Consider the following 19609-nt stretch of genomic DNA (forward strand, 5'->3'; position numbering starts at 1 on the left):
CCAACTGTCACAAGTTTGGCAGTGTTATGTGGGCTTGTTCTCAAACTGACTCTGCACTGAGTGTTGTGACAGGCTCCAGGTTTGCAAATCTTAATAAAGCTTGCTGTTTGAGAATCTACAGTCTCTCTTCCTTTCAATAGAATTTCCAAGACAGTTATTTCAATAAGTCAAGTGAAATCTGTTTTTTGCCAAAATTTCAAGGAATCTCCAAAAGGGTTCTTTAATTATTCAGGGGTCTAAAGGGTTAAAATATATAAAAGAAAATAAAATGTATATCCTAAAAGGTTGAAGGGCTCATAAGTGAATGGTCATGGGTCAAGAGTCAGTGGTCGGGGGGGGGGGGGCGGGTGGTCTATGTCCAATGGGGAGGGGCGCGGAGGATGAAGAGAGGCAAAGACGAGCCACGCGCGTCAAAAAGTCCAGCGCGCGCTGGACTTTTTGACGCGCGTGGCTCGTCTTTGCCTCTCTTCATCCTCCGCGCCCCTCCCCATTGTCCCTCTCTGTCCCTCTCTGTTCCTCCCATCTCTCCACCCCCCCACTTTCCTTTCCTGGGGGGCTCCCATCTCTCTCTCTCTCTCCAACCAGCCTTCTTTCTCAGCACTTTATTTACTCACACACGTTCATCTCAGCCACTTCACTCATACCAAGCACAATCCACTAGCTCAAGCCACACAGCTCTTGCTATATAATATATAAAGAGTTCAATTGTTATTTATAACTCATATAATTAGTCCAAAGTCTATTTGTGGTTTGGTTTTATTACAGTATATTTCTATCTTAAAATGATAAAAAATATTATATTGTCACCAACGTGGTCATTGAGGATTACATGGTTAATGTTTTATACAATTTAATTCTTTAAAATAAAAAAAAAATATATCTATATATATATATTACACATAACTTTTGATTTATTCCTCACAAATCAGTAATTTTACAATTCAGGATAATTGGGATATATGCTAATTACATCATTCCAATAGCTATTTATAATTCGTATAACTACGTAAAATTCAATTTAGGGTTATTACTCATTAATTTATATATTAAAATAAGTTCAAATATTATATTGTTACCAAAACGGCGTTTGTGGATAATATATGTTAAATGTTTTATACAATTTTAATTATTAAAAATATATATTTAATTTAAATATATGTACCTTTCCAGTTAAGTGTCACAAATTGAATTATGGGTAATATGAAAATATATGGGATATGGAGAAACCCATTGAATTATTCTGCCGTAAACACCGCAATTAACCACCAGGGGGAGATGTTCGGAAACTGCATGCAATCTTGTATTTGACCAAATGTAAACAATTATCATTTTGTCTACGAACATCCGATCCAGACGCATGATACGTCTTTGGAAAGCCACAAAACGGCTTTTTTATATAAAAAAAATAACCCCTGCATATTGAGCTACAGGGCACAGCACGAGCAGTGAAAGCAGGGTCCCCACAGACTTCTATCAGGCGCGTTCACGGTCATAACAAAGCCTACGTCAGCATGCGCGCTTCACAGAATGTCCGCCCCCATGCTTGCCTGGAGTTTCACATCGCAATAGGAGGATTCTCCTCAGGTAAAACAAAACCGTATTGTTATTTATACCTGTTTAAGGGGCTTGTGTTTTGGCTGTACGGCTTCATCTCATCCTTTTTGTTTGTCATAATCGAAAGCGCGCCAGCCTCCGTTTTCTGTGTTTGTTTTAACCCTTTGCAGTCCATTTATTAAGTGCGCAACAGGCACGTCAGGTTTTCACACGCGCAGTTAATTTTAGACGCGCTGTTTAAAAGTATTTTTTTTTCACAGTCAAACGGGTTTAAATGGCCCTGCATATCAACAAAGCACTCACTAGGCATCTCCAGCCCCACCCCACCCTTTCGTTTGCTATAGCGTTTACCTATGTAAGAAATAAATAATAATAATAATCATAATAATAATAATAATAATAGTAATAATAATAGTCGTACATACCGATCGATCATCTCTGGATCACTCGTTTTATCACCAAACTCCTCAATAATGCGATCCAAGTCATTATTTTATTACTATAACATCTGAAAAAATCTCTACAAATGTCCATGATATAGTCTCTGTGCGCTGACGCACTCAGCCAGCTTGTTTACTATGAACGCCCCGTTATCTGATACCTGATACCATGTATGACTATTCATGAGATACGCCTTTTTATTTTTTTTTCTCGACTTGTTTCGGCTCCTGTCGCTCCCACTCGGCAATTGAATGGCTGTCTCGGCTTTTTCCGGAGAAAAAACGACTAAACACGCGTTTATTGCGTTGCTATAATGATGTCGGACCCAGTCCGACAAAGGACCTGTGAGGAATAATTGCAATGTCGGACCCAGTCCGACAATGGACCGCAAATTAATGTTGCTGTGTTGTTTTTTGCTATGGATGATTTATCTGATTGCCCCCGCTAATGCTTTATTGTGCACACACGAGGTTGTTGCCTCTTCATGGTTTTAATGTCACCGGGTGTGTGTTAATTTCTTTTTATTGTTGGGAGTTCGCTGCACACGAGTTCTGAAGGAGTGACGTCGCTGTTTATTATATTGTTGTTCTTGTTCCCTGCAGCATTGAAATGTTAGCCAATCTGTATCTATCATTTTGGGATCCATGGTGGTTGATTACATTAGTCACTTAAACTGTAATTTCTGATTAGAATTCACTGTGTTTATGTATTTGTGTGGAGTTTATTTTAATTAATACAGTTTTATGTTTTAACAAGATATAAACTGAAAAAACACAATGTGTGGGGTTTGTCAGTGTGTGCCTCGTAATCACGTCACCCACGATTTAAGAATACAGGGGGTGCGTTCACGAGAGGCAGACTTCGCTAAGTCTGCGCAGAGTCTGCAAAGATTCTGAAAATTCATTGGCTACTTGCTCCGATTCTGTGCGGATTCTGCGCAGAATGACGGAAGGCTGCGTGTCGTGAACGCACCCGAACTCTCTCCACACACAACACACAGCGTTCTTGCGCCTGCCATCACTCCTGCACACGTGAGGGGAATACTGAACCTGGAAACAAATTCAAATCCATGCGTTTCCTGCAGATGTATCCGTCCTCGCCTCTTGCTTTGCTCGACTACCTCTAAGAGAAATATGTTGGGCTTGTATCTTCACCTCAGTGTTAATATTGTGTTTAAATTGACACATTTTTTTCTGCACTTGTATTAAATGTCGCTTCATCTGTGAGACTGAGAAATAATTCTCAGACAATATTATGGCTGTAGACCAAGAGCAAGTTCATAATACTGGTCTGTGACAATGTGAAGCGCTTCCAGTGTATTTATTTATTTATTGCATTTATATAGCGCTTTTTGTACAAGCGTTTCACAAAGCACTGTACAGTACAGAGCACAAAAAAAGAACAAACCACAATACATTTCTATAGCATGACACACATACAGACCATAATAATACAAAAGCAGCAGTTTTTATGAAAGTGTGTTTTTGCTCTTGACAATACTCGACCGTCCCCTCGCTAGATTGCTCTGATACTGTGTGTGTGTGTGTGTGTCTGTGTGTGTGTGTGTGTGTGTGTGTCTGTGTGTGTGTGTGTGTTCTTGTCTCTCGCCTGTCCTGTGAGGATGAAGATGTAGTTTCAGTGTTTAATGCTCATCCCCTCACTGTGTGTCTGTGTGTTCTTGTCTCTTGACAGGTCTGTGAGGATGAGAAGGTCTCCACAGTCTGGAGTCTGGTCTCTGACAGGCTCAACATACCTGTCAATCAACAGGGACTCTTCTACAAAGGCAAGGCGCTGGCAGGTAGGCTGAACAGCACAGCACAGCACAGCTCACCCCTCCTCTCACCCCTCGCCTCACCCCGGGTCAGTGTGGCACAGCCTGCCTGCTCTTCTGAACAAACACTTCAGCTCTGCCGACGCAGTGAGAGTCTGGAGCAGCTACACGAGGTAACCTGAACACAAACACACACACTGCTATACACACACACACACACACACACACACACACACACACACACACACAGTGAGAGTCTGGAGCAGCTACACATGGTAACCTGAACACAATAAACACACACACTGCTATATACACACACACACACACACACACACACACACAGTGAGAGTCTGGAGCAGCTACACAAGGTAGCCTGAACACAATAAACACACACATACACACACACACACTGCTACAATGCACACCAGATTTAAAAGTATGTTCTGTATTACAGTGCCACATGTTGTCTCTTTTGGCAAGTGATATTTTCAAAATAATATTGAGTGGCAATAAAGAGTGCTGACTGTATTTGAACCCGGAGTAACTGTTTGTTAAGGTAGTTAGTAACACTTGTGATTGTATTTAATGATTCTTTATATAGCCTTGATTGTCTTGATTTCAGTGCAGTTAATTAATGCAGAAGTTGTTCTTCCCTGTAACTATTGTAAGGATTAATGCTGCCTCTTTCAACTTGGGGTGCATGCTATGTATTTTTTGGGGGTCACTCTTGGGACAGGTAAAGTTGTATAAAATGTCCAACTAGGCTGAAAGCATTTATAGATTTTTTAATGTTTTTTTTTTGTTTTTGTTTTTTTTTAGGTAATGAAGTGACACTTTGAATATGGGGCCTGATGAGAGAAATATCCTTTTCATGTGGTTTTGGTTTTGCCGTTGTGAGCAGGTGTGGGAGACAGCACCGTGTCTGCATGTGAAATAACAAAGTCATCGCAGTGGAGGGACTCTCTGAAGGCTGCTGTTTGTGGATTTGTCTTGTAATGTGAGTGATCTACTGTACTGTAATGCATTCACAGGGCATGCTTGTTCATTTAAAGTACGCTGCACTGTAGGGGAGACACCGCTGGCATTCACAGGGCATGCTTGTTCATTTAAAGCACGCTGCACTGTAGGGGAGACACCGCTGGCATTCACAGGGCATGCTTGTTCATTTAAAGCACGCTGCACTGCAGGGGAGACACCGCTGGCATTCACAGGGCATGCTTGTTCATTTAAAGTACGCTGCACTGTAGGGGAGACACCGCTGGCATTCACAAGGCATGCTTGTTCATTTAAAGTACGCTGCACTGTAGGGGAGACACCGCTGGCATTCACAGGGCATGCTTGTTCATTTAAAGTACGCTGCACTGTAGGGGAGACACCGCTGGCATTCACAGGGCATGCTTGTTCATTTAAAGCACGCTGCACTGTAGGGGAGACACCGCTGGCATTCACAGGGCATGCTTGTTCATTTAAAGCACACTGCACTGTAGGGGAGACACCGCTGGCATTCACAGGGCATGCTTGTTCATTTAAAGCACGCTGCACTGTAGGGGAGACACCGCTTGCATTCACAGGGCATGCTTGTTCATTTAAAGCATGCTGCTGTGGGATGTTTGCACAGTGATCTTGTATCTTATTTTCAGGTGAAGTTTTGAATGCATCAAGTTGGAAGAGGATGAAGATGTAGTTTCAGTGTTTAATGCTCATCCCCTCACTGTGTGTCTGTGTGTTTTTGTCTCTTGACAGGTCTGTGCGGATGAGAAGGTCTCCACAGTCTGGAGTCTGGTCTCTGACAGGCTCAACATACCTGTCAATCAACAGGGACTCCTCTACAAAGGCAAGGCGCTGGCAGGTAGGCTGAACAGCACAGCACAGCACAGCTCACCCCTCCTCTCACCCCTCGCCTCACCCCGGGTCAGTGTGGCACAGCCTGCCTGCTCTTCTGAACAAACACTTCAGCTCTGCCGACGCAGTGAGAGTCTGGAGCAGCAACACAAGGTAACCGGAATACAATAAACACACACACTGCTATATACACACACACACACACACACAGTGAGAGTCTGGAGCAGCTACACAAGGTAACCGGAATACAATAAACACACACACTGCTATATACACACACACACACACACACACACACAGTGAGAGTCTGGAGCAGCAACACAAGGTAACCGGAATACAATAAACACACACACTGCTATATACACACACACACACACACACACAGTGAGAGTCTGGAGCAGCAACACAAGGTAACCTGAACACAATAAACACACACACACACACACAGTGAGAGTCTGGAGCAGCTACACAAGGTAATCTGAACACAATAAACACACACACACACACAGTGAGAGTCTGGAGCAGCTACACAAGGTAACCTGAACACAATAAACACACACACACTGCACACCGGATTTAAAAGTATGTTCTGTATTACAGTGCCACATGTCGTCTCTTTTGGAAAGTGATATTTTCAAAATAATATTGAGTGGCAATAAAGAGTGCTGACTGTATTTGAACCCGGAGTAACTGTTTGTTAAGGTAGTTAGTAACACTTGTGATTGTATTTAATGATTCTTTATATAGCCTTGATTGTCTTGATTTCAGTGCAGTTAATTAATGCAGAAGTTGTTCTTCCCTGTAACTATTGTAAGGATTAATGCTGCCTCTTTCAACTTGGGGTGCATGCTATGTATTTTTTGGGGGTCACTCTTGGGACAGGTAAAGTTGTATAAAATGTCCAACTAGGCTGAAAGCATTTATAGATTTTTTAATGTTTTTTTTTTTTAGGTAATGAAGTGACACTTTGAATATGGGGCCTGATGAGAGAAGTATCCTTTTCATGTGGTTTTGGTTTTGCCGTTGTGAGCAGGTGTGGGAGACAGCACCGTGTCTGCATGTGAAATAACAAAGTCATCGCAGTGGAGGGACTCTCTGAAGGCTGCTGTTTGTGGATTTGTCTTGTAATGTGAGTGATCTACTGTACTGTAATGCATTCACAGGGCATGCTTGTTTGTTTAAAGCATGCTGCACTGTAGGGGAGACACCGCTGGCATTCACAGGGCATGCTTGTTCATTTAAAGCATGCTGCACTGCAGGGGAGACACCGCTGGCATTCACAGGGCATGCTTGTTCATTTAAAGCATGCTGCACTGTAGGAAAGACACCGCTGGCATTCACAGGGCATGCTTGTTCATTTAAAGCATGCTGCACTGTAGGGGAGACACCGTTGGAATTCACAGGGCATGCTTGTTCATTTAAAGCATGCTGCACTGTAGGGGAGACACCGCTGGCATTCACAGGGCATGCTTGTTCATTTAAAGCATGCTGCTGTGGGATGTTTGCACAGTGATCTTGTATCTTATTTTCAGGTGAAGTTTTGAATGCATCAAGTTGGAAGAGGATGAAGATGTAGTTTCAGTGTTTAATGCTCATCCCCTCACTGTGTGTCTGTGTGTTTTTGTCTCTTGACAGGTCTGTGCGGATGAGAAGGTCTCCACAGTCTGGAGTCTGGTCTCTGACAGGCTCAACATACCTGTCAATCAACAGGGACTCCTCTACAAAGGCAAGGCGCTGGCAGGTAGGCTGAACAGCACAGCACAGCACAGCTCACCCCTCCTCTCACCCCTCGCCTCACCCCGGGTCAGTGTGGCACAGCCTGCCTGCTCTTCTGAACAAACACTTCAGCTCTGCCGACGCAGTGAGAGTCTGGAGCAGCAACACAAGGTAACCGGAATACAATAAACACACACACACAGTGAGAGTCTGGAGCAGCTACACAAGGTAACCGGAATACAATAAACACACACACTGCTATATACACACACACACACACACACACAGTGAGAGTCTGGAGCAGCAACACAAGGTAACCGGAATACAATAAACACACACACACACACAGTGAGAGTCTGGAGCAGCTACACAAGGTAACCTGAACACAATAAACACACACACACTGCACACCGGATTTAAAAGTATGTTCTGTATTACAGTGCCACATGTCGTCTCTTTTGGAAAGTGATATTTTCAAAATAATATTGAGTGGCAATAAAGAGTGCTGACTGTATTTGAACCCGGAGTAACTGTTTGTTAAGGTAGTTAGTAACACTTGTGATTGTATTTAATGATTCTTTATATAGCCTTGATTGTCTTGATTTCAGTGCAGTTAATTAATGCAGAAGTTGTTCTTCCCTGTAACTATTGTAAGGATTAATGCTGCCTCTTTCAACTTGGGGTGCATGCTATGTATTTTTTGGGGGTCACTCTTGGGACAGGTAAAGTTGTATAAAATGTCCAACTAGGCTGAAAGCATTTATAGATTTTTTAATGTTTTTTTTTTGTTTTTGTTTTTTTTTAGGTAATGAAGTGACACTTTGAATATGGGGCCTGATGAGAGAAATATCCTTTTCATGTGGTTTTGGTTTTGCCGTTGTGAGCAGGTGTGGGAGACAGCACCGTGTCTGCATGTGAAATAACAAAGTCATCGCAGTGGAGGGACTCTCTGAAGGCTGCTGTTTGTGGATTTGTCTTGTAATGTGAGTGATCTACTGTACTGTAATGCATTCACAGGGCATGCTTGTTCATTTAAAGTACGCTGCACTGTAGGGGAGACACCGCTGGCATTCACAGGGCATGCTTGTTCATTTAAAGCACGCTGCACTGTAGGGGAGACACCGCTGGCATTCACAGGGCATGCTTGTTCATTTAAAGCACGCTGCACTGCAGGGGAGACACCGCTGGCATTCACAGGGCATGCTTGTTCATTTAAAGTACGCTGCACTGTAGGGGAGACACCGCTGGCATTCACAAGGCATGCTTGTTCATTTAAAGTACGCTGCACTGTAGGGGAGACACCGCTGGCATTCACAGGGCATGCTTGTTCATTTAAAGTACGCTGCACTGTAGGGGAGACACCGCTGGCATTCACAGGGCATGCTTGTTCATTTAAAGCACGCTGCACTGTAGGGGAGACACCGCTGGCATTCACAGGGCATGCTTGTTCATTTAAAGCACACTGCACTGTAGGGGAGACACCGCTGGCATTCACAGGGCATGCTTGTTCATTTAAAGCATGCTGCTGTGGGATGTTTGCACAGTGATCTTGTATCTTATTTTCAGGTGAAGTTTTGAATGCATCAAGTTGGAAGAGGATGAAGATGTAGTTTCAGTGTTTAATGCTCATCCCCTCACTGTGTGTCTGTGTGTTTTTGTCTCTTGACAGGTCTGTGCGGATGAGAAGGTCTCCACAGTCTGGAGTCTGGTCTCTGACAGGCTCAACATACCTGTCAATCAACAGGGACTCCTCTACAAAGGCAAGGCGCTGGCAGGTAGGCTGAACAGCACAGCACAGCACAGCTCACCCCTCCTCTCACCCCTCGCCTCACCCCGGGTCAGTGTGGCACAGCCTGCCTGCTCTTCTGAACAAACACTTCAGCTCTGCCGACGCAGTGAGAGTCTGGAGCAGCAACACAAGGTAACCGGAATACAATAAACACACACACTGCTATATACACACACACACACACACACAGTGAGAGTCTGGAGCAGCTACACAAGGTAACCGGAATACAATAAACACACACACTGCTATATACACACACACACACACACACACACACACACAGTGAGAGTCTGGAGCAGCAACACAAGGTAACCGGAATACAATAAACACACACACTGCTATATACACACACACACACACACACACAGTGAGAGTCTGGAGCAGCAACACAAGGTAACCTGAACACAATAAACACACACACACACACACAGTGAGAGTCTGGAGCAGCTACACAAGGTAATCTGAACACAATAAACACACACACACACACAGTGAGAGTCTGGAGCAGCTACACAAGGTAACCTGAACACAATAAACACACACACACTGCACACCGGATTTAAAAGTATGTTCTGTATTACAGTGCCACATGTCGTCTCTTTTGGAAAGTGATATTTTCAAAATAATATTGAGTGGCAATAAAGAGTGCTGACTGTATTTGAACCCGGAGTAACTGTTTGTTAAGGTAGTTAGTAACACTTGTGATTGTATTTAATGATTCTTTATATAGCCTTGATTGTCTTGATTTCAGTGCAGTTAATTAATGCAGAAGTTGTTCTTCCCTGTAACTATTGTAAGGATTAATGCTGCCTCTTTCAACTTGGGGTGCATGCTATGTATTTTTTGGGGGTCACTCTTGGGACAGGTAAAGTTGTATAAAATGTCCAACTAGGCTGAAAGCATTTATAGATTTTTTAATGTTTTTTTTTTTTAGGTAATGAAGTGACACTTTGAATATGGGGCCTGATGAGAGAAGTATCCTTTTCATGTGGTTTTGGTTTTGCCGTTGTGAGCAGGTGTGGGAGACAGCACCGTGTCTGCATGTGAAATAACAAAGTCATCGCAGTGGAGGGACTCTCTGAAGGCTGCTGTTTGTGGATTTGTCTTGTAATGTGAGTGATCTACTGTACTGTAATGCATTCACAGGGCATGCTTGTTTGTTTAAAGCATGCTGCACTGTAGGGGAGACACCGCTGGCATTCACAGGGCATGCTTGTTCATTTAAAGCATGCTGCACTGCAGGGGAGACACCGCTGGCATTCACAGGGCATGCTTGTTCATTTAAAGCATGCTGCACTGTAGGAAAGACACCGCTGGCATTCACAGGGCATGCTTGTTCATTTAAAGCATGCTGCACTGTAGGGGAGACACCGTTGGAATTCACAGGGCATGCTTGTTCATTTAAAGCATGCTGCACTGTAGGGGAGACACCGCTGGCATTCACAGGGCATGCTTGTTCATTTAAAGCATGCTGCTGTGGGATGTTTGCACAGTGATCTTGTATCTTATTTTCAGGTGAAGTTTTGAATGCATCAAGTTGGAAGAGGATGAAGATGTAGTTTCAGTGTTTAATGCTCATCCCCTCACTGTGTGTCTGTGTGTTTTTGTCTCTTGACAGGTCTGTGCGGATGAGAAGGTCTCCACAGTCTGGAGTCTGGTCTCTGACAGGCTCAACATACCTGTCAATCAACAGGGACTCCTCTACAAAGGCAAGGCGCTGGCAGGTAGGCTGAACAGCACAGCACAGCACAGCTCACCCCTCCTCTCACCCCTCGCCTCACCCCGGGTCAGTGTGGCACAGCCTGCCTGCTCTTCTGAACAAACACTTCAGCTCTGCCGACGCAGTGAGAGTCTGGAGCAGCAACACAAGGTAACCGGAATACAATAAACACACACACACAGTGAGAGTCTGGAGCAGCTACACAAGGTAACCGGAATACAATAAACACACACACTGCTATATACACACACACACACACACACACAGTGAGAGTCTGGAGCAGCAACACAAGGTAACCGGAATACAATAAACACACACACACACACAGTGAGAGTCTGGAGCAGCTACACAAGGTAACCTGAACACAATAAACACACACACACTGCACACCGGATTTAAAAGTATGTTCTGTATTACAGTGCCACATGTCGTCTCTTTTGGAAAGTGATATTTTCAAAATAATATTGAGTGGCAATAAAGAGTGCTGACTGTATTTGAACCCGGAGTAACTGTTTGTTAAGGTAGTTAGTAACACTTGTGATTGTATTTAATGATTCTTTATATAGCCTTGATTGTCTTGATTTCAGTGCAGTTAATTAATGCAGAAGTTGTTCTTCCCTGTAACTATTGTAAGGATTAATGCTGCCTCTTTCAACTTGGGGTGCATGCTATGTATTTTTTGGGGGTCACTCTTGGGACAGGTAAAGTTGTATAAAATGTCCAACTAGGCTGAAAGCATTTATAGATTTTTTAATGTTTTTTTTTTGTTTTTGTTTTTTTTTAGGTAATGAAGTGACACTTTGAATATGGGGCCTGATGAGAGAAATATCCTTTTCATGTGGTTTTGGTTTTGCCGTTGTGAGCAGGTGTGGGAGACAGCACCGTGTCTGCATGTGAAATAACAAAGTCATCGCAGTGGAGGGACTCTCTGAAGGCTGCTGTTTGTGGATTTGTCTTGTAATGTGAGTGATCTACTGTACTGTAATGCATTCACAGGGCATGCTTGTTCATTTAAAGTACGCTGCACTGTAGGGGAGACACCGCTGGCATTCACAGGGCATGCTTGTTCATTTAAAGCACGCTGCACTGTAGGGGAGACACCGCTGGCATTCACAGGGCATGCTTGTTCATTTAAAGCACGCTGCACTGCAGGGGAGACACCGCTGGCATTCACAGGGCATGCTTGTTCATTTAAAGTACGCTGCACTGTAGGGGAGACACCGCTGGCATTCACAAGGCATGCTTGTTCATTTAAAGTACGCTGCACTGTAGGGGAGACACCGCTGGCATTCACAGGGCATGCTTGTTCATTTAAAGTACGCTGCACTGTAGGGGAGACACCGCTGGCATTCACAGGGCATGCTTGTTCATTTAAAGCACGCTGCACTGTAGGGGAGACACCGCTGGCATTCACAGGGCATGCTTGTTCATTTAAAGCACACTGCACTGTAGGGGAGACACCGCTGGCATTCACAGGGCATGCTTGTTCATTTAAAGCACGCTGCACTGTAGGGGAGACACCGCTTGCATTCACAGGGCATGCTTGTTCATTTAAAGCATGCTGCTGTGGGATGTTTGCACAGTGATCTTGTATCTTATTTTCAGGTGAAGTTTTGAATGCATCAAGTTGGAAGAGGATGAAGATGTAGTTTCAGTGTTTAATGCTCATCCCCTCACTGTGTGTCTGTGTGTTTTTGTCTCTTGACAGGTCTGTGCGGATGAGAAGGTCTCCACAGTCTGGAGTCTGGTCTCTGACAGGCTCAACATACCTGTCAATCAACAGGGACTCCTCTACAAAGGCAAGGCGCTGGCAGGTAGGCTGAACAGCACAGCACAGCACAGCTCACCCCTCCTCTCACCCCTCGCCTCACCCCGGGTCAGTGTGGCACAGCCTGCCTGCTCTTCTGAACAAACACTTCAGCTCTGCCGACGCAGTGAGAGTCTGGAGCAGCAACACAAGGTAACCGGAATACAATAAACACACACACACAGTGAGAGTCTGGAGCAGCTACACAAGGTAACCGGAATACAATAAACACACACACTGCTATATACACACACACACACACACACACAGTGAGAGTCTGGAGCAGCAACACAAGGTAACCGGAATACAATAAACACACACACACACACAGTGAGAGTCTGGAGCAGCTACACAAGGTAACCTGAACACAATAAACACACACACACTGCACACCGGATTTAAAAGTATGTTCTGTATTACAGTGCCACATGTCGTCTCTTTTGGAAAGTGATATTTTCAAAATAATATTGAGTGGCAATAAAGAGTGCTGACTGTATTTGAACCCGGAGTAACTGTTTGTTAAGGTAGTTAGTAACACTTGTGATTGTATTTAATGATTCTTTATATAGCCTTGATTGTCTTGATTTCAGTGCAGTTAATTAATGCAGAAGTTGTTCTTCCCTGTAACTATTGTAAGGATTAATGCTGCCTCTTTCAACTTGGGGTGCATGCTATGTATTTTTTGGGGGTCACTCTTGGGACAGGTAAAGTTGTATAAAATGTCCAACTAGGCTGAAAGCATTTATAGATTTTTTAATGTTTTTTTTTTTTAGGTAATGAAGTGACACTTTGAATATGGGGCCTGATGAGAGAAGTGTCCTTTTCATGTGGTTTTGGTTTTGCCGTTGTGAGCAGGTGTGGGAGACAGCACCGTGTCTGCATGTGAAATAACAAAGTCATCGCAGTGGAGGGACTCTCTGAAGGCTGCTGTTTGTGGATTTGTCTTGTAATGTGAGTGATCTACTGTACTCTGATGCCACTGTCTGTACGCACGCTGCACTGCAGGGGAGACACCGCTGGCATTCACAGGGCATGCTTGTTCATTTAAAGCATGCTGCACTGTAGGGGAGACACCGCTGGCATTCACAGGGCATGCTTGTTCATTTAAAGCACACTGCACTGTAGGAGAGACACCGCTGGCATTCACAGGGCATGCTTGTTCATTTAAAGCACACTGCACTGTAGGAGAGACACCGCTGGCATTCACAGGGCATGCTTGTTCATTTAAAGCACTACTTTAAAGACCCATATGACTTCATAGAAGGAATTCACAAATTTCATCTCGTTACTTAACACACACCACCACATAACAGCGAAGTAAACTTTTTAGACACCACCACTTACAAAGGACCACATTTTTCACAAACACACCAACTAGACACCAAAGTATATTTTAAAGAAAGACACACTCTGTTTGAGGAGCCAATTACCTATGTCAAACCAGGAGCATATTTGATCCAATCAAAAGTGATTGAAGGTAATAAAACATGTTATTTTAAAATACTGCGTGGACACAGCAGTTCCACTTAGTCACCACTGTGTGGCAGCATTGATACTGAAATATTTAACAGTTTTGCAGTGCAGGGAAATAAATGGCACCTCGTATTTTATCATGTTTGACGTCTACTGCCTTAAATATTTAAACTGGGGTGGGGAATAACTACAGCTTGATTTGCCTGAGGCTTGTTAACCACAATCCCAGGGGTTTGATTTCAGATGCAAGGAAAAAAAACAAAAATAAAAAATAGTCTTGCCTAATGAATATTTACACTAGAATACAGAATTAACCAAACAAATATGAGAAACTTTATTGGAATATAAATACAAATTTATTACAAAAAGCTAGGAGCAGTGTACATGTTATGATATTAAAAGCAGACACATCGCGGCTCCAGGATGCATCAGTACCCTTGGGGATGGGAACCTCTGACCTATACCGATTTCAGAAAGCTTGATTATACCCTTGACCTATCACCATGGAAACAGTAGCTGCAAGTGGCCATGTTTGTTGTTTGACCTGCTCTGCAGTTTCAGCACTCGCTCGCCCGGGCTGGTAAAAAAAAAAAAAAATTGATTACAAATAAAACCTCCCCACAAAAATTTGCAAAATGGTGTTTCAGTTCTGGGCCTCTCACTCAAGCACACCCTGTCCCGCAGGGGCTGGGAACCTTGAATTTATTCCACTTCTGAACATTGATTTGAACCCAGGCCTACAATGCAACTAGATGCCACCCTACCCCATATACTTAAGTTGATGTACATGTCTGTTATACCAATATTATGAAAGTTAAATTTGGATAAAAACTAAAATTTAAATAACCAACTCTGTCATTATTACAACACTTTGAAACTCCTGATTGGATTACTACGTCTTTTCAGCCAATACAATAAAATGCATTGCCTTAAAATACTAGTGACATTTTGCGACTACAGGAAACTGACACGGAAATCTGTTTTACCTGGAGATGAAAGCAGGTGCTCGGTTGTGGCTGCAGTGCCATTGGCCCTTTTCCTGCAAAAAAAATAAATAAACAAAATAGATTGTACATCAACCCCCCCCCCCCACACACCTTTTTTCTACAAGTTCTCCCCGTTAGCAAGAGCAGATTCAATGGTAAAGACAGCATATTTGAAACGTATTGGAGATGCATGACAAATACATGGTTGGCAGGCGTTTCTGTATCCAAAATGTTTCTTGTATAGCTATAGAAAGAATGGCATGGGCCAGTTACAACATAGCATTCACATTCACTACATAATTTTACCATCCAATAGAAGCTTGGTCACTTATAAAATAGAAGCACAAAAAGAAATGCGTTCACAAGAGTGGATTAAATAGATGTGTTAAATTGGCACCAGTACTGCTTTCGTTGCGAGGGTACTTTGCACACACAAGGACACTATACAACATAATACACAACCTAATTATTTAGAAGGCAACACAAAGTTAATACCTGTTGTCTTGTTTGAATTTGCACCTGCAATGGTTACCTGCAAAAGAGGAGCATAGAACCAGGTTACTAAACTCACTTGTTAATGCGTGCAAAAACGCATTGCACTGTCCATTACAACACAAGAAAGTTTACAAACAAGGAGGCATTTCAGCCCATCTTGGTTGTTAGGAGCTCATTCAGTTGCATCTTTGCCCTTTAATCTAAAACAATATGCAGGTGTCCCCCTTGCAGTACTTACTGAAGAGGATGCAGATGCCAATGAGACAGAGGACAGCAGCCATGATCAGTCCTCCCACACGCAGCTGACTGTAGTCTGGAGTTGAAACAAAAAAAAAAAAAAGTCTAAAACCACCTGAAAATATGAACGCACCCATCTGACGAGTTTGTGAACTGAGGTAGTCTGTCTTTGTTTACATATATTACAGGCGCCACAAATCAGTTTATATTTTCTACAAGTATCTATGGATGGGACCCCCCGCCTTTATGCGAGAACTGAAATGTTTAAGTGTCATTTAGAGATTAAATTATTATGTTTATAATATCAAAAGTATGCGATCAGCTAGAAAGATAGTGATCTATGAAAAGGAGCAGACTTACCATATGTAAAGGGGTCCGTTTTCTCTGCTGAAAAAAGAATTATACATGATAAAACCTGGCTTACTTGCAGTACCACAATATACATCTTTAACAATTTCACTGAACAGTTGTAAGACGTTATATTGTATTAATTGTGACCATTGTACAATTCTCTTGAAGGAATAAATCCTTAATTCTCTCCCCCTGTAATCTCACACACTGTCAAGAGCCTGATCTGAAGATTTTTCAAATCAATAGAGTCCCATAAGGTTAAACCTACAGTATTGTTTAAGATTTGTCTGTGCAGTTCATATGTGGTTACGTTCTGTACTCTGTATCATTGGTTTTTCCTCCGTTCCGGAATTAAACTTTATTGGAAATCACATCAAGACGACTGGAATTATGTTTGAGAAATAAATCTTGATTTCTTACACTGTTTCTCATGCACACCCAGTACTTGGAACATCTAAGAATTGATTATGCATTGCATTCAAAGTGGTTATATTTACATAACACATTTAAACTTTAGTCTTGTCAATATTTGACAGTTAATTTGCAATAGTGAACAGACATAGTTACCCGCACCCACCCAGCACAACTTCCTTTATTCACAGTATAAAAGTGTTGACCTTTGACAATTGCTTGCTGAACAATCTGCATCATTTTAAATTTTGTTTCAATGTTTAAAATGGTTCATGGTTCCCTTCCAGCTATTTGTTTATTTAGCAGACGCCTTTATCCAAGGCGACTTACAGAGACTCGGGTGTGTGAACTATGCATCAGCTGCAGAGTCACTTACAATTACGTCTCACCCGAAAGACGGAGCACAAGGAGGTGAAGTGACTTGCTCAGGGTCACACAATGAGTAAGCGGCTGAGGGGGGAATTTGAACCAGGGAACTCCTGGTTACAAGCCCTTTTCTTTAACCACTGGACCACACAGCCTCCTAGCTAGACATATATAAATTGGAGGTATGCCCCCATCCCTGCCTTAAGAAATTCTTACCAGTTTCTGTAGCATCTACTAAAGCGGCAGCAAGTACTGAAAATAAATAGAATTAGAAGTTAAATTTGTTCCAATGCAGTGCAGCAAAGGAAGGAAGGAAGGGAAAGCTGGGACTGCACTGAGAACAAAGCATTAGAGAGGGCACATTGGATCCATTTGCATTTGGATTTATCACTGAAGTGTTAATCGGATCAACATTTCCTCCTAAATGCTACTAGGCAATTTTTATGCAATACCATGCAACTGGAAGCTCACCTAACAAATACAGTACATATCCTACCTGTTAGAAAAACTAAGGCTGTGACTGTAGCCATCTTCAGCAGGACCTGCCTGAAAATAAATGTAATATTCAGTCAGGCTGTTTATGTAAGCCTGTTGAGCCAGACAGCTGCTTCTCACTGTAGTCGATGCAAAATAAATTGTGTATATAAAACTTTACAATGTTATAAAACTGCAAAAAAACTACTTTACATTGCTCCACTCTGTTTCCAAGCATACAAAATACATGTGTCCTTATTAGGAGTTATTTCTGTGATTAATGATATTTTACAGCCACTCTGTAAGTTAAAGATTGGACTTTTTATTTTATACAGACTTTGCATTGGAGTTAGTGAACCTGGTGATAATAGGGTTAGGTCTCACGGACGAAGTTTGCACTGTTTTAGGAAACTTGATTTCCCTCAATTTCGACTATTTGCACAAAACAATGCCCTTTGATTTTACAGTTGCAATTTTTGTCTCGACTAATCTTACTTCAATTAACCAACAGCCTAATGTCTTCTAAATGTATTTGATAATCATTCCTTGCTGTATACTATTACTATAGAAAATACAATATTCAGATGAATATTTAAAATTCCAAAACTACAGGAGAGCAAATAATGTATGCAAGTGCTTGCCAAGGTCACCTTTAACACACAATATAGACAAGTACTAGAATTCCATCTGAGCCCATATGAAAAAATCATAAGTGATGCTTTGTCAAAAACTGAACTTTTTCCAAGTTTTAAGGATGTATGTCTTGATTAGAATTTTTAAAAATCACAGGTCAGAACTCAAGCTACACAAGGTCAGACACTATCAAGAGCACATGCCAAGTTTCACTCTAACTGGATAAATGACCCTCAGAATGTAAAATACACATTTGATATACAAACAGAGCCCATCACCAAGGGATATATTATGGGTTATTCTCAGTTTAAAAGAGTACCAACAATAGACTTCAATTTGCAGGGGTTCACTACTTGTGCACAGGTCTCATTTACTAGCCTGTCACCACTGGAGACACAGGTTCAAAACAGTTAGACCTCATCTTAATCCTCATTAGACAAAACTAACATAACTGATCATGAAATGGCACAGTTTTCATTCTCTGGCTTTTAAGGTAAATTAATATTTAACTTTTCCAAATACAAGGTATATATTGAGAAGAGAAAACCCATCCAAACATGTACCTATTTCTTGTTTTAGTAAAGCTGTACTGTAGATTATATGCTTAAAGTTCAGAAATAATTTTAGTCATGCTTCAATGATATATCTCAACTGAACTTAAAAAACAGAGACAATAGTTTATTGCTTCATATAAAAAGCAAGGCATCATCTTAAACAAGTAAATACTTTGCCCTCCTGACTTAGAATTTTAAAAAGTACCAAAGAAAAATGTTTGAAAAACAAAAGAAGAAATGTTACCAGAATGCACTGAAAAGTAAAACAGAACCATTTATTACTGTGTGCACAAGGACTGCTTGTATAGCCTATCTCAATAATTCAACAGGCCTTCACAAAGCACAGTCACACGCAACAGTCTTTTTCTTTGTAATCAGCAAAGGACGATTTATCAAAGCACAGAAGAGCCATACTGGAAGATATTGAATTCTACTAAAAAAGGTAATATATTAAAGCAAGATAATGTTTGTCTAGAAACAGTAATGACTAAAACTAAAAATCTGAAACAGGCAAGCACTCACCCTATTCCAGATGAACTCACACGAGGAGAGGAGGCAGGACTTGTGTCTGCAGTGCAAACCCAGGAAGGACTGACCTAGTTAAAGTCTGTTTGCTCAGTTACATGCCAACGCCCTTTTGTACACACACACCAGGTTGGTTCAATTGACACAGCTGAGGGTGATAGGGGCTTGTTAAAGAGTAGCTTCATTGTGGCGTTTTGAGGCGCTCCTGACTCCGGATTGGCTGGAGTTCAGGCTTCAGGCCTGGGGGAGGGGGGAGGGGGGATAGGGATAGGGATTGGAAATTAGTAATTTTTTCATGTTAAAAGGTACCATTTCTACTAAACAACTAAGACACATATTTAAAGTCTCTTAAACACTCAAATAGTTTGTTTGTAATATTGTAACATTATTGTGGAATGTTCTCCTTTCAAAAAGTTAAATTTTATTAAAGAAAACACTTTGAAAATATGGCCCAAAGTTCCTTA

At 42.0% G+C, this 19609-nt stretch overlaps 1 protein-coding gene and 1 long non-coding RNA gene across 11 annotated transcripts in view; one reads left to right on the forward strand and one right to left on the reverse strand.

Moving 5' to 3' along the window:
- LOC131709061 (uncharacterized) overlaps positions 1-16588 on the forward strand; it is an 18126-nt gene extending 1538 nt beyond the window's left edge. The window contains exons 2-13 of one of the 9 annotated variants that reach the window (XR_009311354.1): positions 3688-3939; positions 4586-4763; positions 5510-5761; positions 6560-6737; positions 7244-7495; positions 8130-8307; positions 8994-9245; positions 10048-10225; positions 10732-10983; positions 11618-11795; positions 12542-12793; positions 13414-16588. This is a non-coding gene — a long non-coding RNA (uncharacterized LOC131709061). The remainder of the gene's footprint in view (positions 1-3687; positions 3940-4585; positions 4764-5509; positions 5762-6559; positions 6738-7243; positions 7496-8129; positions 8308-8993; positions 9246-10047; positions 10226-10731; positions 10984-11617; positions 11796-12541; positions 12794-13413) is intronic. The other 8 variants (XR_009311356.1, XR_009311355.1, XR_009311362.1 and 5 more) reach the window with 8 other exon arrangements.
- On the reverse strand, positions 14424-19298 carry LOC131709060 (phospholemman-like). 2 transcript variants are annotated; one of them, XM_059010740.1, is made up of 8 exons: positions 19143-19298; positions 17456-17505; positions 17176-17211; positions 16192-16218; positions 15833-15907; positions 15595-15631; positions 15100-15152; positions 14424-14690 (listed from the first exon to the last, which is right to left on the reverse strand). In XM_059010740.1, the coding sequence occupies exons 2-8, from the start codon at positions 17487-17489 to the stop codon at positions 14671-14673; spliced, it is 282 nt and encodes a 93-aa protein (XP_058866723.1). In that variant the 5' UTR covers positions 17490-17505; positions 19143-19298; the 3' UTR covers positions 14424-14670. The 2 variants fall into 2 exon arrangements, with proteins under 2 accessions (XP_058866723.1, XP_058866724.1); XM_059010741.1 differs by having other exon boundaries at positions 17456-17501; positions 19143-19297.
- Between the last annotated feature and the right edge of the window lie 311 nt (positions 19299-19609).

Source organism: Acipenser ruthenus, chromosome 41, assembly GCF_902713425.1.
Source record: "Acipenser ruthenus chromosome 41, fAciRut3.2 maternal haplotype, whole genome shotgun sequence".
NCBI lineage: Eukaryota > Metazoa > Chordata > Actinopteri > Acipenseriformes > Acipenseridae > Acipenser > Acipenser ruthenus.

What these genes read in the sequence shown, in the direction of transcription:
- LOC131709060 (XM_059010740.1), bottom strand. Translation starts at nt 17,489, where the DNA reads ATGGCTACAGTCACAGCCTTAGTTTTTCTAACAG. An exon ending in AGTAGATGCTACAGAAACTG is followed by an intron (nt 16,219 to 17,175) that starts GTAAGAATTTCT and finishes TTCTTTTTTCAG; the next exon opens with CAGAGAAAACGGACCCCTTT. An exon ending in TGGCATCTGCATCCTCTTCA is followed by an intron (nt 15,632 to 15,832) that starts GTAAGTACTGCA and finishes CCTCTTTTGCAG; the next exon opens with GTAACCATTGCAGGTGCAAA.